This window comes from Eptesicus fuscus, chromosome 9, assembly GCF_027574615.1.
Source record: "Eptesicus fuscus isolate TK198812 chromosome 9, DD_ASM_mEF_20220401, whole genome shotgun sequence".
NCBI lineage: Eukaryota > Metazoa > Chordata > Mammalia > Chiroptera > Vespertilionidae > Eptesicus > Eptesicus fuscus.
Window position 1 is genome coordinate 66,161,389 of NC_072481.1, and position 24,504 is coordinate 66,185,892.

Consider the following 24,504-nt stretch of genomic DNA (forward strand, 5'->3'; position numbering starts at 1 on the left):
TTTTTTTTTCCTCTTCTTTTTAATAAACAAGGGACCTAGTGGGGATAAAACACAACATAACTTCAATGTGAAGAATTTTAGTGACATGGTAAAACTATTAGAAGTGTTTCAGCAATAATGGTTTACCCAGAATAATTAGTGTTCTACTTAAAGGTTTTGTGTGTGTGTGTGTGTGTGTGTGTGTGTGTGTGTGTGTGTTTTAAGTAGAACCACATTATTCTTTATGAGAAGCCATGACCTTGAATTTTTGGTCTTCCTATACCCTGCTACCATCAATGTAATATCAATCAATTATCCTTGAAAAATTTTCCATTCTATTGACCATCCTCATAGTAGAAAACAAAATGTGAAGGCTTGTTATGTGTATACTTTGGTTATTACTAATTAATGCTAGCATTATATTTGAAGTACCTTAATTCTATTTACAAAGAATTACTTTAGTGGAATTTGTATAATGTTTTAATAATCTTTATTCTCAAACTAATTAGGTAGTGAGTTTAAACTAATTAGGGAATTTAGTTTAATTGTTGAATAGACTAGTTAAATTGTTTTAATTTAAAAATAATAGTGTTGGAAAAACTTTGGGCAGTGACCTAATTCAACTTCAGTTTCAACAAAATCACTTCTACAGTATCCTGGCAAATGGTCCTGCAACTCTACTTAAATATTTTCTTGGCTTGAATTTTTATATTATCTGGAAGCATAAGAAAATTCCATTTAGGTAACTTCAAACTCATCTTAAACCCCATAATTCTTTATTCTTTGAAAATGTTAACTTCCCATTTTAAGCAGTAATTAGTCCTACTAAGTAATTTTAACATACTATTTAATTTACAGATTGCCCAAGGACTCCAGACACTCCCAGTAGTGACCCTCGTTGTTCTACTAGCAATAATAGATTGATGGCCTTAAAAAAACAATTGGATATAGAGCTTAAAGTAAAACAAGGTGCAGAGAACATGATACAGATGTATTCAAATGGATCTTCAAAGGTAGGTACAATAAATGTAAGTGTATCCAGTCAATTCACATTATTCGCAGATTCTGTAAGTGTGAATTCACCTACCCAATAAAATTTATCTGTAACCTGACAAGAGTACTTATAACACTTCCACAGTCATTTGTGGACATATACAGAGGGACAATAAATTAGAATTATTTGATGTACATGTTCACAGCTAAGGTTGAATAAGGTGATGCTCCACCTTCTCATGTAATCTCTTATATTATAAACCAGAGATTTTCAACTGGTGTGCCTCAAGAATTTTTAAAACATGCAATACCTGACTATTTAGTCAGAGGCACTGGCCTCTTTTTCCTTCGGTTGTCAAATTAAAAAATGACAACAGGCACCACAACATCTGTCTGGTGTGACCGAATCAAAAATATCCTTTTTTATTTTTTATCAGATCTTAAGAAATATATTTTGGTGTGCTGCAGAATTTTAGTAATTAGTTTGAGTGTGTCATGAGATGAAAAGGGTGAAAATTGCTGATATGAACAAGTATACTGTAAAACAAGTTGGAAACAAATGGTTTTTAAAATAACTTATTTCTACCTAAACCAATCAAAAAATACTTTTAGCTATATGAGTAAAGGGTACATAGTAACTCTCCATATTTGCAACTTTTCTGGAACTCTAAAATTATTCTAAAACAAAAAGGTGATTTTAAAACTAGAGGCCCGATGCACGAAATTCGTGCAAGGGGCTTGGCCCTCAAAGCTGCGGTGGCTTGCCTCGGCCGTCGCAGCCCCAGCTTCGTCTGGAAGGTCGTCCAGAAGGATGTCTGGCTGTCCAGTCAAATTAGCGTATTATGCTTTTATTATTATAGAAATTTAGGCTCTGATGTGTTTTCTATCACTACATACAGGTTTTTAGAAAAGGACAAATCAAAAGATAGGACATTCTGGCATGAGTGATTGATTGGACTAGACCTGTGGGTTCTTATCATATATGGTATGGGCATATAATTCCTAATTGTAGAACAGTATTGTAGGGAGCAATTGTCACTACTGCAAATGTGTCCTTTTTCTGAGGTATGGTGTGGGAGAGAAAATGTTGGGAACCACTGAAATACATTTATCATGAAGGTTCTTTCCAATCTCAGGTTCTATAGTTGTGTAATTTCCAAAAAGTCTTAAAAAAGTCAATTTATTATAAAATCCACCTTTTTACTCTCAACTCTTTACTTCAAAGATACTTGGCTCTGCAAATTAGTGTTTCTTATATATTTTAATAGATATTTCTTAAGTAATTTCAGAATGAAAGTTTAGGCATTTGTTTGTTTTGTTTATTTTGTTTTTAGTTTAGGAAGAGTTTGAAATCGGGATGGGGGAAATCTTTGCTTGGAGCCATGTAACATACCTACCCACCCAAATGAAATTTGGGAGGACAGAAAAGAAAGAAATGTATATATGTTTTAAATAAAATTTTAAAATCTTAGTTATAAAAATGAGATTATATGCAGTATTTCCAAAAAATTTTTAAATTATTTTTAGAGAAATATATTTGTTTATACTTGATACATTACTTATATGATATGATACTTGATAGCATGTTATTGCACTCACTTTGAACATTTCTGGAGTTGTTGAGTTGGTTTTTCTGTGTTACTTTTAATATTGACCTTTTGTTGTTTTTATCAATGTTATTTTGGACTTCTTTTTAAGGCAAATACTGTGTTTTTGGAATGCAACGTATTATGTGGAGTGTTCTAAAATAACCCAGCTACCACCCTCTGGAGTAAGGTTTTTTTAATGTAGGGTTGATGAATTAGATTGAGAGGTTAATGAACCCTTTGAGGTTATAGGAGAAGTAAGTGTGTATGTTGATTGATGGATGAATGAGAGAGCCATAGATTTCACAGTATTCTCAGCGTGGCCTGTGGGGCCCCCCACCCCCAAATTGAGCAGGGGTATGGACATATTAAAATCCTATCTAATAAAGAGGGAATATGCTAATTGACCCTCACGCCGTTGCAAAGATGGCAGCACCCGCAGCCAATAAGGAGGGGATATGCTAATTGACTGTCATGCCCTCAAATATGGCTGCGCCTGCAGCCAATAAGGAGGGAATATGCTAATGGACTGCCCCGCCCTCAAAGATGGCAGCACCCGCAGCCAATAAGAAGGGAAAATGCTAATTGACTGCCACACCCTCAAAGATGGCGGCACCCACAGCCAATAAGGAGGGAATTTGCTAATTGACTGCCACGCCCTCAAAGATGGTGGCTCCCATAGCACAAGATGGTGGCTCCCAGTCCCCTCAAGCCCACCCCCAGGTAGGCCCAGCCGCTCCGCACACCTGCCTCCAGAGTTCCCCAGTCCCCTCAACCCCCCAGCCGCCCAGGGCCAGCCTGAGGTGCAGGCAAGCTTTGGATGGCGGCTGCCCTGCCGCCCAGGGCTGGCCCAAGGCACAGGCAAGCCTTGGATGAAGTCCGAGGCCCAGGCAAGCCTCATATGTCGGCTGCCCAGGCGCCCAGGGCTGCCTGAGGCTCAGGTAACCAGGGCTGGCTGAGGCTTGCGCTGCCGGCAGTGGCAGCAGCAGAGGTGTGATGGGTCAACGCCTTCCTCTGATCGCTGGGTCGCCTCCCACCTCTGAGGGCCCCTGGACTGTGAGAGGGGGAATGCCAGGCTGAGGCACTGCCCCCCCCCCCCCCCCCCCCAGTGCATGAATTTTCATACACCGGGCCTCTAGTACATAGATAACTTATGATAACCATAGGTCCAGAATGAACAGGGCTTTGAGCAGCCTGCTAAAGCAAATAGATAATTCTCCAATAGCTTTTGTTTTTAATTAAAGCTTCATTTATTGGAGATTGGTTCAAGTGGAGGTCCAGAACATATTAACAGCTTCTGCAATTTCTGAGGTATTGCATGTTTTAAAAATTCTGTGGCACACTGGTCGAAAAATTGCTAGTTTACAGTATAAGAGATTACACAAGAAGGGGAAGTGTCACCTTGTTTATCTGTCAGAAGAAATCATTAAAGTGTTAGTATAAGATTTAAAGTATGATTTGGAGTTTAAGAAGGATTACTTTCTAGGCATGGTGATCTGGGTAAACCTAGTATATACAGGGTAAGGAACTGTGGAAAACCATGGCTTGTTCTAAGAAATGGGAGTGCTTTCATATGGCTGTAACAGAGGCTCTCAACTTACTTCTTATCTAACATACCTGAGGGTAGGTAGAATGCACTTCTAATAATAGTAACAATCATCAACTGTAACAGTCATTTTCAATGAAAGGCCATTGCCCTTATGGGAGAATAAATCTGAATCTCCATAAAGGCACATTTTATTTCAGAAAAGTCCTCTAGGTGATTTCAACGGGACTTTTTATTTGTTCTCCAGTGGGAGAGCTTTCAGTAAGTGAGGTATAATGAGAGGTGTAGCATAATTGAAAGACAAACCAGATTATAAAGTACTTGGTACAAAATGAAGCATCTGAGATTCTGTCTTAGGAGATATGTGGAGCTGCTGAAAGACTTTTAGCAATGAAAGCAAAGAAGGCAGGGTCTGAGCTATTTAGATAGAATAAATATGTAGTGTCTGAATATGAGGAAGAAGTCAGAGTCAATGATTCTTAGATTGGTATGTAGACTGACTGGTGAATGGCAATTCATGACCGGGAGCAAATTTAGATTCATGGATGGTTAATTCAGTTTGGTAATAAATAAACATCTTTAGAATTCTGGTTATTGAATTCTGTATGACAAAATTATTACCCCGGTACATGTTATAGCCAGAATTGCTCTTTTGAGAGCTAAGTCAGATATTTTTATACTTCTGTTCAAAACCCTCCAAGGACTTTCTAGCATGCTTAGAACAAAATCCAGAGTCCTTACTGTGACTCTGCAAGTTCATACATGATTTACCCCTCACTGTCTTCTGATCTTTTCTTCTAAAATACTCATTCTCTCTCTTTACCCTCTAGTTATATTAGCTTCTTTGGATATCTTGAACATACCAAGCATGCTCTTACCTCAGGGCCTTTGTATTTCCTGTGTTTCTGCCTACATTATCTCTTTTCCCAAGAACTTCCGTTGCTTTTTCTCTCTCGCTTCATTACAATCTCTGTTCAGAAGCTACCTCTTCAGCAAGCTCTATACAATTATCCTATGCAAAACAGCAACCTGTCTCTCCTTATCCCTGTCATTGCATTACCACTACTTGAGGTTATAATTTACACAATCAATTTCTTTTTCATGTTAACAACAGAATGTAGATTTCATGACTCTAAGTAGCACCATTGGTTTTCAGAATAATCTCTGAGGGCTTGATAGGCATGTTGAAGAGATGTTTCTCATTCATATAGGCAGATTACAAATCCAGCTATTTATTAAAATTTGGGATTCTTTCTAGCCTCTGTCACATTTTTAAAAAATGCTCCCAGGTCTTTCATACTTATTTCTCATTTGGAAATACCTGACCATCCACCCAGGCCTCCCTCTCCCCAATCTTCCAATCTTCACATATTCCAATCTTATCTATATTAATAGCCCACAAAACCTTTCTGGATTCCTTTAGCTAAAACTGATCCTATCTGCCCTGGCTGGCTCAGTTGGTTGGAGCGATTGTCTGGTACACCAAAAAAAGTTGCAGGTTCAGTTCCCGGTCAGGGAACATACCTAGGTTACAGATTCTATCCCATCTGGGGCATGTATGGGAGGCAACCGGTTGATTGATGTTTCTGTCACTCATGGATGTTTCCGTTTCTCTCTCTTTTTCTCTTTCCTTCTGTCTCCCTCTCCCCTTCCCCCACCCCTTCTTTCTCTCTCGCTCTCAAATCAATAAACATATCCTCTGGTGAGGATTAAAAAGAAAAAGAAATTATTCTATCTTCCTTTGAATTTTTCTTTGGCTACTTTTAACATTCTGATACATATAATAATTATATCTATTCAAACTAAGTTTTATAGGGTATATCATAATTGATTAATTGTTTAGTTAATTAATTGTTAAGCTGATTAATTATTTTCACTGGATGTGACCACATTTAACACTTACAAAGTAAGCCATAAATATGTGATTTATTTATTTATTTCTGAAAGCTCTGTGTGTGATGTAGTTTATGACTTGCAAAACAAAAATAGTTTTTTATAAATTGAAAAAATATTGTATATTGGAAATATAACTATCAGGCATTGTAGAGTGTTAACATTAGGTAACTACTTTATTAGCTTGAACCACATAAGATTGCTGTTCAAAATCAGTCAGATAGCAGCATTTTCATATGGTTCAAACTAATGTATGTAAAAATCTTCCCCAAGTTTTAGCATAAAAACAAGTATTTCTCTGATACATAAACCATTTGGTGTACTTTGGAATTACCTTATCTCTTACCTCAAACATATTAGGTGCTCAATAAAAAATAAAGGAATGCCTGAAAGCAGAAAACTGACATGTAGTTACTGTAAATTGCTTGTGACAGGTAATATCCAATGTCAGTTTTAAATGCCTTCATCATACTTTGACATCTGTGCAGATCTTCAGTAATCTGTGGGAAAATTCACTTATTTTAAAAGTGAAATACAAATGATCTTCCTTGAATGTTGAATTGAAATAGTTAAGAAAGGAGTGTTTCCAAAAAAGTGACAGGACTACTGTCTTTCACATACTGATAAAATAATAAGAGTAGATTAGTTAAAAGTATAGTATTATATAGTTTACTTAATATTTATACTTTTACATTAGAACTTAATTAAAATAAGATAATCATGATTTTTATTGCTCTGAAAGAGAATATTTTAATGCCATTCATGTGCTAGGTAATATAATTTTAGTTTATTTAATGCATACAAAAACTGTATAGTTTAGAGTGGCATTTCCATTTACATAATTTCTTCAAGAAACCTAAAGCTTGTAGAAGATAGGTAACTAACCCAAATTTATAAATATAATAAGATTTGGGCCTAAGTCTATCTGATTGCAAAACATATTTGGCCCTAATAAATTCGGAGCTTTGGAATACTGAGTTTTTCTCTTACTCTGATCTGGTCTCAGAGAAGTTATTTCAAATCTTTAGTTTGTCTGATGTTCCTAATACTGGATAGGAGGAGGAATTAAAGTAAGAGAAAGATCTTTTCATTTTAAATTTTGGAGGTGAATAGGTGTATTCATAAAAGCATTTGTAAATCATAGACAAACACCAAATTCAAGATAGTATCGTTACTGGTACAGCATAATTAACAAATTGTGTGTGTGTGTGTGTGTGTGTGTGTGTGTGAACTTCTTCATGGTATAAATTAATAGGTAAGGGACTTAAACTATTTCAGTTTATTTCCTTGGTGTGAAATCTAAATTTATTTAATAAATAAAATCTGACTAGAAGTTTTTTTCTTAAATGACTGACCTTGGAAGCAAGAAAGAAATGGAAGCAAAATTTATAAATTTGCTAATTGCTTTTTCCTCCACTGTGTATCAATCTAGTTTGATGTTTAACATAATATACTTTAGATTACTTTTTTTTTTTTCGTATATAATAGCAATAGTATCTCTCCCACCACATATGTCTTCATCCTGTCCTTTATAGTTCTCTGTGTGTGTGTTATTGAAGTGATGCTGTATCTGGTGCTTGCCTCTTAGCTTCCAGTCTTGAGTCTCCTGGACAATAAAGGTTGATTATATGCTATTTTATTTCTAAATTAATACTAATTGTATTAGTAGTGATAAAAGTAGAGATGCTTAAAATTGGCCTTTCTTGTGAAATAAGTGCTTCCTAACTTATGCTCAGTTTTATTTATCATTTTCTTTTTTGTGGATTGAAGCCTACTAGATTTTGACAACTAATGTAACTGTCTAAATAGGAGATAGCATTAACTTCTATCACTTATTTTATATCAAACCTCTGAAGAAAATTTCCTATATTAGTTTTCTATGGCTGCTGTAACAAATTACTACAAATTTAATGGCTTAAAACCACACAGATTTATTATGTTACAACTTTGAAATTGAGAATTTTAAAATAGATCTCACTGAGCTAAAATCAAGGTATTGTCAGAGTTGTGTTTTCTTCTGGAGGATAGGGGATAATTCACTTTCTTGTTCTTTCCAACTTCTATAGGCTGCCCACATTCGTGGCTCATGGCCCTCTTCCTCTAGCTTTGAAGCCAACAATAGCAGGTTCAGTTCTTCTCATCTACCTCCTCATCTGCCTTCCTCTTCCACATTTAAGAACCCTTGTGATTACATTGGGTCCATCTAGATAATCCATGATAATCTCTATATTTTGAGATTGGGTGATTAACATCTAATTCTATCTACTATCTTAATTCCCCTTTTGCCATGTAAGGTAACATGTTCACAGTGTAGGCTGATTTCCAAATTTAAAATTTATCTGCTCACAAGTTTTCAGGATATGGACTTATATGGGTGGGTTATTATTTTGCCTACCACACTTCTGTCAGTAATATTCAAGTGTTACTATAACTAAACTGAGGTGTACAGCACAATAATGCCATTTCACTTAATTCAGGACCTTTCTTGAAGTCTTAAGAGATGACAATATTCACTATAATTTCCACTCTTGCTTTACTGAGGTCGCCTTTTTTGACATTCAGGAGTTTCTAGGGACTTTTCTCATCATAACCTGTGTTGGCAAATGCTATTTCCTATTCCTTTGTCAGAATTTAAAGTAACACACATACTGTCTACAATTAGCTATTTTTAAAATGTGTGAAGCTCTATGAAATTTAATGTAATGGGAGAGGAAGAGATTTTCTAAAAATTTCAGGCTTAGTGCTGAGACAGCTCACATACAGTGCTTCTGAATATGAGAGTTACTGGCCATGGTATATGAAAATTCTCATGTTAAGCAATGAAAGAAAATTACTAATGTGAATTTGGATTTTTAAAAAACCAGTAGTAAGACTTACTTGCTTTCTCTGAAATTGTCTTAACTTAATGGAGTTGTTTTGTCACCTTTTCTGCTTGATGATTTTTTTAAATAAACGTATTGATAAGTATGTATAGAATTATAGTGTTCACAATGTTCTTTGAACTCTTGTTTTACACTTTGCTGATATCATTTGATCTTATTTAGAATCTGTGAAAATGTTTTGTCTCTTTATCGGCTTACCTTTTCAAACTTATTTTTAACAGGATCGGAAACTCCATGGCACAGCTCAGCAACTGCTCCAGGACAGCAAGACAAAAATAGAAGTGATACGAATGCAGATTCTTCAGGCAGTCCAGACCAATGAATTGGCTTTTGACAATGGTGATGGAATAGAAATAAATTTTCATTCTGATGATTATGGGCAATATGATATGCTAAATAACTTTATGTAAAAAAGACACAGCGTTTAAAATTGAGGGGGAGGCAGCATTATGGTGGGTTTTTTTTTTTATCTTACGTTTTTAATCTTTGAGTTTTGATCTAAAAAAAGGCTCTATATCAAAATTGTATGTTATGTATTCAGTGTTTTAAGGACTGTTCTTTTAATATAAGAATTCATTTTTTTTTATTGATGACTTTTAATTACTACATATTAGGAAGTGAAGTAACTTTGTTTTTGCTCTCTCCTCTAGCAAAACCTGTCATAAGTCCTCTTGAACTTCGGATGGAAGAATTAAGGCATCATTTTAGGATAGAGTTTGCAGTTGCAGAAGGTGCAAAGAATGTAATGAAATTACTTGGCTCAGGAAAAGTAACAGACAGAAAAGCACTTTCAGAAGTAATTTTAAATAAAAATTTTAACTTAAATATATTACTCAAAGAATGTAGTTATTTAAATAATAATAATTGTATTTTCCCTGTCCAAGGCTCAAGCAAGATTTAATGAATCAAGTCAGAAGTTGGACCTTTTAAAGTATTCATTAGAACAAAGATTAAATGAACTTCCCAAGAATCATCCCAAAAGCAGTATCATTATTGAGGAGCTTTCACTTGTTGCATCACCAACACTAAGTCCACGTCAAAGTATGATATCTACACAAAATCAATATAGTACACTATCGAAACCAGCAGCACTAACAGGTATGTAGTATATATCTTCTGATTATTTTTGGTGCTTTTTTGGCTACATCTGGTCCTAGTTTAATAAATGAATAAAAACTTGTGCACAGATTTTTAAAAATATTGTGGGGAGATACATATAACATAAATGAATTATTTTAACAATTAATTGTATATATTTAAAAATACACAATTCAAAGGTGTTTAGTATATTTATAATGTTGTGTAACTATCACCACTATCTAGTTACAGAACATTTTCATTACCCCAGAAGGAAACCTCATACCCATTCCCCTTTCCCCTCCAGCTCCTGGCATCCACTATTGGCTTTTGTCTCTGTAGATTTGTCTGTTGTAGATATGTCCTTCAAGCAAAATTATATCATTTTGTGGCCTTCTGTGTCTAGCTTCTTTGATTTAGTGTACTGTTTTCAAGGTTTGTGCTTGTAGCATGTATCAATGCTTCATTCCTTTTTATGGCTAAACTAGAGACACGGTGCACGAAATTTGTATATGGGAGGGGGATGTCCCTCAGCCCAACCTGCGTCCTCTTGCAATCCGGGACTCCTCAGGGGATGTTGGTCCTAAACCGGCATTTGGACATCCCTCTTGCAATCCGGGACGCTGCATGCACCAATGACCATACTTTTCATACAGGTGAAAGGCATCTTGCTGTTGTATGGGCAGCTACATTTTTTTGCCTTGATTATAAAAAGTAGTACATAACATGATCCTTCTGAGGCAGTAGTATCATTTTCCCCATCTTATGGGTGGAAAAACTGAAGCAGAGAGATGTTAAGTAATTGGCTTTGTCACACAGTTATAAGTGTCAGAATCAGGGCAGACCACAAAATGTGCAAGCCAGAGTCCATGCATGTCATCGCTGCATCATCCTGTTTTTTCAGTGTTAGAGTAGCCTTGCCAGGTTTTAATTTTTAAATCTAAGAGACTGTTCCCAATATATAGGGTAGGGTCCCTAGGCCTGGCCACCAATCAGGGCCATCTGTGGGGCAACGGGCAGACGGGGCGATCGGGGTGCCCCCACTGACTCTGACTGCTAGCCAATCCCCCACCCCTGATCACCATCGCTGGTCACCTTCCTCTTGGGGGGCAGATGCTCAATGCAGGAGCGTCTGCCCCTTAGCAGTCAGTACGCATCATAGCAGCCAGTTGTTCCACTGTTCAGTCGATTTGCATATTAGGGTTTTATTATCTATACCAGTGATGGGCAACCTTTTGAGCTTGGTGTGTCAAACTTCGCCAAAAAGCTGAGCATAACTCGGGTAGTGTGTCACTTTGAGGAAAAAACTAACTCCAAGACTCTAGTCGCAAATGTTTCATCCTCAGGAGCAGCAAATGTTTCATCCTCGGCATGCGGCCGCGTGTCATCAGAAATGGCTACGCGTGTCAGTGCTGACACGCGTGTCATAGGTTCGCCATCACTGATCTATACTAATAAAAGGATAATATGCTAATTAGACTGGACATCTTCCAGACATCCTTCCTGACAAAGCCAGGGACATGGTTGGCCTGCAAACCGCCGACAGCCCCTTGCCCAGGCCAGCCCCGTCCCAGCAGGGATCCCCCACCTTGATCCGGGGCCACCTTCAGGGTAGGCCATTCAGTCCTCACCCATGTACCAGGCCTCTATCCTATATAATAAAGAGTTAGTATGCAAATTGACCCTCACGCCCTCATAAGATGGCTGCCTACGACCAGGCCAGTAGGGGGTTGGTGAGGGACAACCAAACAACTCAACAGCAGGCTGCGTGGTGTGACCAGGCTGGCAGGGGAGTTAGTGAGGGAGGACCAAATGACTCAACAGCAGACTGCATGGGGCAATCAGCCCGGCGGGGCGGGGGTTGGGGGGCAGTTAGGGGTGACCAGGCCGGCAGGGAGGGGGCAGTTGGGGGCAACCTGGCCAGCGGGGGGGGAGAAGGGGGGACAGTTAGGGGTGACCAGGCAGGCAGGCAGGTGAGCAATTAGGAGCCAGTAGTCCAGGATTGTGAGAGAGATGTCCCAGATTGGAGAGCGTGCAGGCTGAGCTGAGGGGGACCCCCCCCACCCACACACACACACACACACACACACACACACCGTGCACGAATTTCGTGCACCGGGCCTCTAGTACAATATAAGGGTAATATGCAAATTGACCCTAACAGCCGAACAACCACTGGACTAGTCACTATTAGGCGCACAGACCACCTCTTGGTCCCTTTCCCCGGCTGGCAGGTTCCGATTGCCTGATGGCCACATGCTGCGGGGGCGGGGGGCAGTGAGTGGGCAGGAACAGCTGACCTCTCGGTTCCTTCTCCCAGCCGTCAGGCACCAATCACCCGATGGCGAACTGGGGAAGATGGCTCTGATGGCTCTGATTGCAGACCAGGCCTAGGGCCCGTACCCACGCACAAATTTTGTGCGCCGGGCCTCTAGTATAGGATAATATTCCATTGTATGGGTGTGTGTGTGTGTGTGTGTGTGTGTGTGTGTGTGTGTGTATATATATATATGAGATTTTTGTTTACTTATTCATCAATTGATAAATGTTTAGGTTGTTTCCACCTTTTGACTATTGTGAATAATGTTGCTATGAACATTTGTGTACAGGTTTTTGGTTGAACACCTGTTTTCGTTTACTTTGGATATATTCCTAGGAACACTAGGTCATGTGGTAATTTCAAGTTTGTAATGTTGAGGAACTGTCAAACTGTTTATCACAGTGACTGCATCATTTTACATTCTCAGCAGCGATTTATGAAGGTTTTTATTTCTTTACATCCTCACCAACACTTTTTTTTTTATTGCCATTCTAGTAGGTTTATTCTTGCAAGTGGGTAGTGAGGTTTCCTTTTAGTTGTATAAAGGTTTGCTTCATGTATTTTCAGGCTCTGTTGTTAAGTGTGCATATGTTTATAATTCTTATATCGATGGATTTATTTTACTCTTATCAAAATCACATTTCTTTTTTGTATACTGTAATAATTTTGGATTTAAAGTCTATTTTGTCTGATACTAGTATAAGCTACCCCAGCTCTCTTTCGGTTACTATTTACATTGAATTTTTATTTTTTTTTTACCCTTTCACTTTCAATCTGATTGTGTCTTTGGATCTAAAATGAGAGTCTCTTTTAGACAGCATATAGTTGGATCGTGTTTCTTTTTATCCATTCTGCCAATCTCTGCCTTTAACTTAAATAGTTTAAAACAGTATGTTTGAGGTAATTACCTAAAATGCTAACGTACAATTCTGATGCTAACAACACAGTTAGGTCAGATTTCTAAAGTTAATGGCACAGTCCCCCACAAGACTACACTAGTTTCAGAGACAAGCTGCAAGCTTGGTGTTTCCTCAACCATCCTTACTTCTGACCCAACTGGCTATAAATTCTAGGGTTCCCACTACCACCTCAGGCTCAGTAATTTTGTAGAACAATTCACAGAACTCAGGAAAGGTCTGTCTTTACAATTTCAGTTTTCTTATAAAGTACAGTAAAAAAAAGAAAGAAAAAGAAAAAGATACATAGGGAGAGGTCTAGGAGGATCCCAAATTCGAAGCTTGCTTGTCCTTAGCATACAGCCCTCTCTCAGTACATCATTTTCTGTCAAAAACCAGAAATTTCAGCCCTAGCTGATTTGGATAGAGTGTTGGCCTACAGACAGAAGGGTCCCAAGTTTGATTCCAATCAAAGCACATGTCCAGGTTGTGCGCTCTATATCCAGTGGGGGGCGTGCAGAAGGAAGCCGATCAATGATTCTCTCTCATCATTGATGTTTCTCTCTCTCCCCCTCTCCCTTCCTCTCTGAAATCAATAAAAATATATTTTTAAAAAATAAACAAATTTCCCTTTAGCTGGGAGTATCCGAGTTTTTATTGTGGCTTCATTATGTAGGAGTAACTGATTGAATCATTAGCCTCTTGTTTGAAATCAGTCTTCAGCCCCTCATCTCTCTCTGAAGGTCAGGAGATCAGGTGGATATGTGTCTCTAAGCACCAGCCCTCTAATCATATAGTTGGTCTTTCCAGTGTAACCAGCCCCCCAAGCTAAAACTGTGTCACTTGGTTAGCATAAAATTACATGTGGCTTGAGGGGCTCATCATGAATAACAAATATAGTGCTATTACCAGGGAAATTACAAAGTTAGAGGCTCCTTCCCAAGAAATAACATCAATTAGATTTTCAGGGTAGATAAAAAGAACTTACCTATTTATTATATACCTATATATATATATATACCTATATATATATAATCACACATACACACACAAATATATGTATATGTATATATATGTATATATGTATATATATATATGTAACATTTCACTTTAAATTTTAAAAAAAGCAAACAGGTTGAAAATAAAAAATGGAAAATATTCACTAAGTAACTTCACGCATGAGAAGAATGGTATAGCTCTACTAAAAACAGACCAAATAAACTGCAAGTCGAAGAGTATTTTAGAAAATAAATATTTATAATGATAAAAAAAATAAATTCATCAATAAGCCGTAACAACACTAAATGTATATGCTCCTAATTAAAAGTAAAATAAAATAGGAGGTAAAACTTAATGGAATTGAAATGGTTTGCAACTGACCTTACCCATTTAATGCCTGATTTGATACTTTAAGGGCATTTATGAGAGCTTCTTTTTGAGCTCTACTAAAGCCAGGTTTTTAAAAGAGATCTTGTTGGTTCAAACCAGAGAGACATGATTCATGTTTGTGGACTAGGCTTATGGGAACTTTTATTCACAGGAAGATTCTGATTCCTGTGCTTGCCTTACACTTGTAATTTCTGATATCCGTGATAGCTGATACCTGTTTTTATGTTTATATCTGGTCTCTGGGCTCCTAAAATGTCTATACATCAATAAACATTTATTGTTGTAAAAAATAAGGGAAACAGAGACTAAGTAAGCAGCCTCTGGGATAACATTAAAAATACAAACATACACTCTGGCTGGTGTGTTCAGTGCTTAGAGCGTTGGTCCTCACCCCAAAGAGTCCATATGAGGTTAAGGGCACCTATCTGGGTTGTAGTAAGAGATTAATGGTAGTAGTATTAAAATAGAACAACTATAATATAATGTAATAAAAGTTTTGTGAATGTGGTCTCTCACCTTTCTTCTTGTGATGATATTAGATGATGAAATCCCAAACCTGTTCCTGAAGGTGCATAATCATCACTTACTTGGCAATAAATGACTTGGTGTCACTCATTTCAGGGGATCTCTTTCTGAAGTCTTCATGTAGGCTCATTACTTCGTGCTCATTACTTCGTGGTGCAAAATACTGCTGTCAGTCAGACCATGTTTTCTGTTCATGCCTTTCATCCACAAATTTAACACCTATTCCATCATATTTATAAGCACTTATCATACACCGTGGCTGTAACGTTTGCAGTTTGAGGTATAACAGCAAAATTAGCAAGAATTTCTTTTTCCTTCTTCACAATGTCACAGATAGAACTTTGTTTCACAGTAGATTTTATCAATCTTAGTGTAAAATTTTTTTTCTTTTCTTATTAAGTCAAAATTTTTCAACTTCTCATTTAACACACTTTATGGCTTCTCTTTGGCTTATCCAAATTGCCAGCATCACTACTATTGTGCTTTGGAGCCATTAAGTAAAATAAGGGTTACTAAGATACAAGCACTGTGATATCATGACAAATAGATCTGATAATTGAGACAGCTGCAACGTGACTAAGGGATGGATAGCTTCTATACCGTGGATACACTGGACAGAGGGATGATTCATGTCCCAGGCAGGAAGGAGCAGCATAGTGCAAGATTTCATCATGTGACTCAGAACAGCGCAGTTTAAATCTTACGAGTTGTTTATTTCTGGAATTTTTCATTTGGCATATTCAGACTGCGGTTGACCATGAGTAACTGAAACTGAAAGCGAAACTATGGATAAGGGAGCACTACTGAACGTGGTAAATATTTTACAATAAAAAGGCAATGACAATACTTATTATCTAAGTTTCACTATCTTATGATTTAGTCATGAACACATTAATATTCAAGAATTTCTGAATGATTGATTAAAATATGGTTTTCTAATATTTGAAAATTACTATTTCTAGAAAAGTAATAAAGCCATGTTTTAGAAAATCGACGGATATAGCTAGAAATATTTTTCCTTTTCTGGCTTCCTCTTCTCCCCAATTCTTTAATTTCTTTTCATTTCTTTTCCTCTTCTTTATTCCTGAAGTTGAACTTTACTCAAGTGATATAAATCGGCAGTCTAAAAGAAGTATCTTAGTTCTTAATACAGTTTGGTTTAAAAAAAATTCCACTAAATATGAGGTAACTAGGAAGAAACTTAGTATTGGTATTAACCCTTTGTACTCGCTTGCTTTTTTCTCGGTTCCTTTATTCTACTCGGGATTTAATTTTTTAAGTACCCCAGATTTTACAAAGCGTGGCAGTAGAATAAAAAACGGGAGTTTCTTTTCATACAAACTTATTTATTTGGATTTTTTTTATATTTCAAATTATTGATACATTCAAAGAGTAATTTTAATCTCGACATCGGAGTGCAAAAGGTTAATAAAGGCGTAGACATGATGAAGGATTAGTAAGAACATTTACTATCCTGAGTTTTTCCTGAATGGTAGTATTTATGGGTTGTCTCATTTGTTCTCTGGTTTATTTTGTGGTTGTATAATTATAATACTGAACTTACATATTTGTTGCTACTTTGATATACTGTGTAATTGAATCTTTTAGGCCCACATTTTAAGACACTTAATAGTTTTTATAAAAGAAGACTTCCTCAAAATTAAAAAATGCTACTCACTTGTACCAAGATTAAATGTTGAATTTAGTAAAATGTAATTTTTTATGTAAATAGTTTTTCCAGAAAGTTAAAATAAAAATACATTTACTTGTTCTAATGGAATTCATAGGTACTGCTTATGAAAATAAACATTTACTTCTTGGAGTTGCTTGTTTTAAATATTTTACATTGTGGGTTATAAAATAAAAAAATGTAATTTTAAGCTATTTCTAATGGTTATATGAAATTGCAATTGTATTACCTCATAAAAGAAAGAAACTTCTAGATGCTTAATAAAGATCTTAAATCCTTCTAGATTTCTTTTTTCCTAAATGAAAGCAGGTGTTGAGCATTGTTATCTCCTAATATTGAAATTACTAAAATATTTAATAAACTACCAGGGTTTGAGGTAGTAACCAGATGTTTTCAGTTTCCCCGGGATTACTTTTACAGCTGAGCATTTACACTGAAAATGAGCTAAATTTTCCAGTTTAACAACAAAAAAGCAAATAAAACACACAAATACAAGTTGTTTCTTTTGAACTAAAATTAAAATGGAATCCATTATACTTAATCTGCCTTAACATTTTACAATTAGGTAAGATTTGCATAGGCTAACCAGACATGAGATTGGAGCTTCCTCCACTCCACTTTTAGCAGCTTTATTGAGACATAATTTACATACTATAAAATTCACTCAACTTTAAGCATGCTATTTTCTGATTTTTAGTGAAGATATGTGGTTGTGCCACAATCATCAACGTCCAGTTATTAGAACAATTTTATTGAGGTATAATTGACATATAATAAACCACATATTTAAAGCTATAATTTGATAAGTTTTGTCATATATTTAAAGTGAAACCATCACCACAATCAAGATAATTACTATATCCCCAAAAGTGTCCTCAAATGCTTTATGTAATCTGTCTTTGCTGCTCTTCTCCTGCTCTCCTTACCCATAACTGTCCCAAGGCAATCACTGATCTGTTTTTTGTCACTACATATTTGCATTTTGTAGGATTTTATATAAAAGGAATCACAATAGCCCTAGCTGGTTTGGCTCAGTCGATTGTGTTGGCCTGCGGACTGAAGGGTCCCAGATTCGATTCTGGTCAAGGGCACATGCCGGGGTTGCAGGCTCGATCCCAGTGTGGGGCATGCAATGGACAGCTGATCAGTGATTCTCGCTCATTATTGATGTTTCTCTCTTCCTCTCTGAAAGCAAGCAATCAGTCAATCAATGGAATTACAATATATTCCATTTTCTTTGCTGGGGTATTTGTTCGTTATCACTCTGAATAATTATTTTGATTTTCATCTATGTTGTGTGTATTAATAGTTTTATCTGTTTATTAGTATATTCAGTCTTGTGAATATACTAATAAACAGATAATAACAAAATTTGATTATCCATTCCCCTGCCATTGCTATTTGCGTTGTTTTCGCTTATGTGATTAAGGTACTACTAATCAGTTGTTTATTTACTTTTAAATCAGTTGAATTTGAGTTAATGTAAAGGACAATTATCTGGGTAGGCCTAATATAATCACATGAGCTCCTTAAAAGCAGAGAATTTTCAGACACTGGTGGCAGAGAGGAAATCAGAGAAATCTGAATCATGAAAAGAATTTTATGTGCCATTGCTGGCTCACAAAGGAAGGGGCCACATGGGGACTAATGCAGGTGGCTACTAGAACTTGAAAACATTCCCTAGCTGTTAGCAAGAAAATAGTTTCCCTAGTCCTATGGATACAAGAAACTGGATTCTGCAACAACCTAAATGAGCTTGGAAGCAGATTTTTCTTCAGAGCTTCCAGATAAGAGCCTTGTCTGGCAGGCAGTGATTCGGCCTTGTGAGATCTTTAGCAGAAAGTGCAGAGCAGCCCACGCAGACTCTGACCCACAGAACTGTGAGATAATAAATGGGTATTGTTTCAAACTAAGTTGTGGTCATTGAAAATGCAGCAATAGAAAACAAATAAAGTTGATAATCTCTGATTAGATGCCAGACATTTTGAATTTTAGCTTGTTGGGTGCTGGATATTTGTGTAATTCGGTAAATATTCTTGAGCTTTGTTCTAGGTCACAGTTAAATTACTTGGAAGCAGTTTATATTTGGGGAATTGCTTTTAAGATTTGTTGTGTGGGACCAGAACATTGTTTAGTCCAAGAGTAATTATTCGCTACTACTGGATCAAGACTGAATACTTGATCAGAGGAACCCTCTGTAAATCCAAGGAGTTTTGTCTCTGGTCAGCTGTCTTCTATGAACTCTAGTTGCCTGGTAATGCCAGGGTGATATCCAGCATCTAGAAGGGTTCATGAATCTGGAGAAAGGCTGCGTGTAAATTAATAAAGAGTCTAGAGAAGAAATATGAATTTGGAAGGCATTTTGGGAGCCAGAGGAAGCTTAGCTGTAGTAGCTACGTTCTCTCTATCTCCGGACCCAGGACTCTTTTTATTCCCACATTTTGCCCTATAGCAAAGTAGATACAAATATCAAAGGTAATACAGTAGGCATTGTCAGGTTGGAGGAAATGCCTTGGGCTGTTCAGCTGTTTGGCCAGCAGGAGGCAATAACATGTAGATTAAAATGCCCTCAGCTGTCTTGGTAACAGGCAATAAATAATATATGCAGATCTTCAGGTTTGAGGAAATACCTTTGGCCATTCCAGTAGGCAACAAGACGTATTCAGCCCTGCTGAAAATAGAAGCCCATCAACCTTTTGAGGATTTCTTGCATTTATTATGACATGGTGGAATTAGCTTCCAGCAGCCTGGGTCATTTCAGTCTCAGTTCTGTCTCCTTAACTCAGGTAGTCCATTTGGCTCCACCTGAGATTCTCTGTCCCTGCACTGTGTCCTAGATATTCTCAAGGCAGTAAGCTGAATCAATCTTATAGTTCTTCTCATTTGTTTCCCATCTCTTAGGGATCACTGTTTTTCATTGCCTGAAATCCAGTATTTTAATACTTTCCCCCCCCAAATATTTTGTCTTGATTTTGTTAGTTGTTTGAGTTGAAGACAAATCCAGGCTTTTTTACTCTGTTAAAAGCCCTTTGGTTACGTTTAGATATTTAAAAACTAAGTAAAATTAATCTTGAATTATTTAAGTTTAATGGAACAGCTTTTACCAGGAAATAACCTTCCTAAAGTGTTATGTTATGTGCAGTATCTAAAATTTTAATACTAAAGCACCATTTTTAAATCTTAGTACACTAAGTGTAGCCCAAATGATGACAAAGCCGTAACTCCAGGTGCCCTAACTCACAGTTCCTCATTTTCATTTTGAACACCCGGTAGTATTTATTTGCCTAAGGAAGTTGCAATTACTTTGTGCTTAGATAATTACACACCATAATTATTTGACTAAACTATTAGAATGGAAAGATGTTATTTTACATCTTCATATAGAACAGAAACCCATTTATCTATGCAAAAGAAGCCTGTAAAGTCCTTTTCTATGTTAACTATATAACTATTAAACACAGCTGTCAGATTTCTAATTTCTGTATGTTTATTTTAATAGGCATATTAGCTATGTGTTTCCCCTCCCACATGTCCTAGCCACATTATTCTGTAATTCTTCCATGTAATTCTAGAAGTGTAACATTTACACTTCTTATATATCTTCCAGATACACATGAAGTTTATATAATTTGTTTTATGCCCTACAGACAGTATCAGAAGGTGCTGTTTTTTCTGTAAATTTTTATATAGTTGCCTTAAGATTTTTCAATAGGTTTCTCTAATTAAAATAAGAAAGATGATAGTTACATTACACCACAGATCCTCTGGGAGAAGAGATTTTGCTACTTTATCGGTCTCTTCTCCCACTCAGCCACCCACCTGCCCATTTTTAAATAACTAACAAAGACTGAATTTTGTATGTTAAGAATTAATGTTCTTAGGATGGGAGTGGGCTGGAAAAGGTTTGGGGGGGGAAAAAGAGGACCTATGTAATACTTTCAACAATAAATATTTTAAAAAATAGAATTAATGTTCTTATTTGATATTTTTTATGCTTAACAGGTACTTTGGAAGTTCGTCTTATGGGCTGTCAAGATATCCTAGAAAATGTCCCTGGACGGTCAAAAGCAACATCAGTTGCACTACCTGGTTGGAGTCCAAGTGAAACCAGATCATCTTTCATGAGCAGAACGAGCAAAAGTAAAAGTGGAAGTAGTCGAAATCTCCTAAAAACGGATGACTTATCAAGTTCAGTAACTAGATTTTTTTTAAATCACATATAACAAATTAAAAAACAAAGAACTTAGCATTGGGGACACAGTAGAATGGGGAGAGTCAAAGTTGGACCAAAAAAACAAACATTAAAATAATGATTTTCATAGTTTAGTTTTAAAATAATTAAAAGGTATAATGACAGGAACGTGAAAAAAGGCAACAAAATTTACTTCATTGAAAACATATTAGAAAACTGACATAAAGCATTAATTAGAAAACTGAATGACATATAGCATTAATTCTTTTGGAAGAATGAAATATTAGATATCACTCTTTACGCCAAACTAGAAGTGTACAGAGGCTGTGGGACTTGTCACATCTTGATTCTTTTAATGATATAGTGGCACTTCTAAACTAACATTGAACTTTGATAACTAACCACTGGACAAACGTGTTTACTAAAATAGTAGCCCACTATCCCAGTAGTATGTTGAAATGGGGGAGCAGGTGAAGATGGTAATAGTAAAATAACAGGTTGGTGAAGCATTTTGGAGACATTCTAAAGTATACTTACAGCTCTGTCCAGGTAGCTTAGTTAGTTAGAACATCATCCCAATAAGCCAAGGTTGTGGGTTCTTTCCCTGGTCAGGGCACATGCAAGAAAGAACCAATGAATGCATAAATAAGTGGAACAACAAATGGATGTTTCTCCCTCCCTCCCTTTCTCTCTTTCTAAAATCAATCGATAATTATAAAATGATAGAAATGTATAACTAGAGAGAAAGGCACATGACATTTCCACCTACAACAGAGAACAAAGATTAATATGACTTTTCTTTCCTGTAGGTAGAGACTTTAGGAAAAATGTGAAAATTAAAAATGTCTGAGGTAACAAACTATAAATAGCAAATATAGAGGGAGAAAAACTGGATGATTGCTGTTGGTATACCCTTGAACAACACAAATTTGAATTATGCAGGTCTGCTTATCTGTAGAATCTTTTCAATAAATATGTACAATACTATAAATGTACTTTCTCAGGGTTTTAAAATATTTTCTTTTTTCTAGCTTGCTTTATTGTAAGAATACAGTGCATAATACATTTAACATACAAAATGTGTGTTACTTGACTGTTTATATTATTGGTAAGGCTTCTAGTAAGCTGTTAGTAGATAAGTTTTGGGAGAGTCAAAAGTTATACAAATTTTTGACTGCACAGGGGTTCAATACCCCTAACCTTCACATTGTTTCACGATCAGCTCTACAAACATACACATACATTGTGGCAGACAGCTACTGGTCATTTGTTCACCCTTTTAATTACATTATCCTATATAATAAAAGGGTAATATGCAAATTGACCGATTGCTATGACGCTCACTGACCACCAGGGGACAGATGCTCGATGCAGAAGCTGTCCTCTGGTGGTCAGTGCGCTCCCACAGGGGAGCACAGCTCAGCCAGACCCCTGAGCCATGCTCACAGCTGGCGAGTACAGCGGCAGCACTAAACCTGCTGCTTAGGACATCACCTGAGGGCTCCCAGACTGCTAAAGGGAGTATCTCCCCCAGTGCATGAATGTCGTGCACCAGGCCTCTAGTAATATAAATAAAATAGATAGCAGCTGATGTTTTTGTCAAACAGGATCACTTAGGAGTGTGTAGTGGTAGTGTATGTATATATAAAATTAGCTATTTAAGATTCAGAAGCTTCAGTATTGAGTAAGAACTTTATTTTTGAAGGATTGGAAGACTTTTATTTCTATTAAACAGTGATACCTCTATTTTAAATGTTTTAAAATATTTAAGCAATTTTATAAATTGTAATTACAGATGATGTCTGCGCAGTTTTGAAGCTAGATAATACTGTGGTTGGTCAAACTAGCTGGAAACCCATTTCCAATCAGTCATGGGACCAGAAGTTTACACTGGAACTAGACAGGGTAAGATGAGAAACTTTTTACTTGAATAGTCCTTGTATTCATTTTGAACGTAAAATTTATGTTTCATAAGACAGAAGTTTTATTTTTAACAGAATTGAAGAACCTAGTATTCTTGACATTTGTCATCTGTTGAGTTATACCTAAATCTACCTTAAGATAGAGGTGAATATCAGATTGCTGCTGTAGCTTTCATTTGTATAGTGACTTGAAAATGTGTAGTTTGTATTAACCTGAAAGATTGGCAACCAGGTGAGATCTAATATTGAAATATATTTTATGTTAGTAATGCACTCTCTAAGCACAAAGGTGATTCTTCTGACCCACCATTTCTGGGTTATAACGTTGTGGAGCGAACGCGAGTAAACGACCACTGGAGTCCAGACCAAATTAAAATTTAGGGAGCCTTTTAATAACCGGCCGGCTGACTGCTCTCTCTCCACGCAGCCCAGAGAGCAGCCCCGACCCTTTGTGTCTGACTGTATTTAAACCCATTCACTACCTCCTGTTTTTGCAGAGCAAACAATTTAAAACAAAGTAGTTTTTCTTAGGTTATGTCAACATGTCATTTACAGGGTCCTGGCGCCTGGTGGAGTAAGTAACTGCATCCCGTTATCAGGAAAGTTGACAGTGATCTATCTTGTAAGGCTATTTTGTTAGTTGCAGCTGGGATTTATGGCCAAGTCGACTAGGAGAAAGCATGTTCAAAAATTCCCACTCTCTAACAATATTATCAAAGCTGTATTTGAAACGAGCTATTATGCTTAGTCATCCAACCCTCCATGTGTCTCAGTGGCTTTCATAAATTATGTGAATGGCTAGAATGCAACCTGTAGCCATAGAAGTTAACTTGTTCTACAGTAAATTTAAATTAATGCTGAGCCCTGGCTGGTGCAACTCAGTTGGTTGGAGTGTTGTCTCGTACTTGAAAGGTTGCTGGTTTGATTCCCTATCAGGGCACATACTCAGGTTGCAGGTTTGATCCCCGGTTGAGTTGTGTAACAAGAGGCAGCTGATCGATGTTTCTTTTTCACATCAATGTTTCTCTCTCTCCCTACCTTCCTCTCTCTCTAAAATCAATAACAAAATCATAATCCTCAGGAGAGGATTAAAAAATAAATAAATCCATGATGATAAATAATTTTATTATTTCATTCTAATACATCCATTGGAGAATGGGAACAAAATAGTAAAACTTAATCATGATTTTATCTAAAATGTAAAAAGGATGTTAAGGTTTTTTTATCATTTAGTATTTAGATTGATGGTACATATGTCATTTTTAAATTATATATGTTAATACTTAAGATTCATAATTATTGATGATATGAAGTGGTGGTTACTGCTTTATCTTCTACTTTTAAAATATTTTTCCAATTTATAACTTCTTTTAATCCTCACAACCAGCATCCTAATCAGGCCCTTCATCATTGCTTTCCTTGGCTCTAATATGTGTATATGAAAGTCTTCTGATTAGTGAATTCTAAGTGGATAAGATCACTCTATTTATTTCACAAATATTTATTGACCATCTTACATGTACCAGGTATTTTACTTGTTCTAGTTTACAGAGATAACATATACTCACTGCTGTCATGGAACTCATAAGCTTAATAATCACTGATTTTCTGTTC

General features: G+C 36.5%; 1 protein-coding gene across 1 annotated transcript in view; it reads left to right on the top strand.

Annotated features, from left to right (window-relative positions):
- Positions 1-24,504, top strand: part of PKN2 (protein kinase N2) — a 150,570-nt gene that overhangs the window by 72,565 nt on the left and 53,501 nt on the right. Inside the window, exons 3-8 of the mRNA XM_008157786.3 lie at positions 838-992; positions 9,101-9,218; positions 9,530-9,675; positions 9,764-9,977; positions 20,779-20,964; positions 22,764-22,873. Coding sequence (XP_008156008.1) covers positions 838-992; positions 9,101-9,218; positions 9,530-9,675; positions 9,764-9,977; positions 20,779-20,964; positions 22,764-22,873 — 929 coding nt within the window. The remainder of the gene's footprint in view (positions 1-837; positions 993-9,100; positions 9,219-9,529; positions 9,676-9,763; positions 9,978-20,778; positions 20,965-22,763; positions 22,874-24,504) is intronic.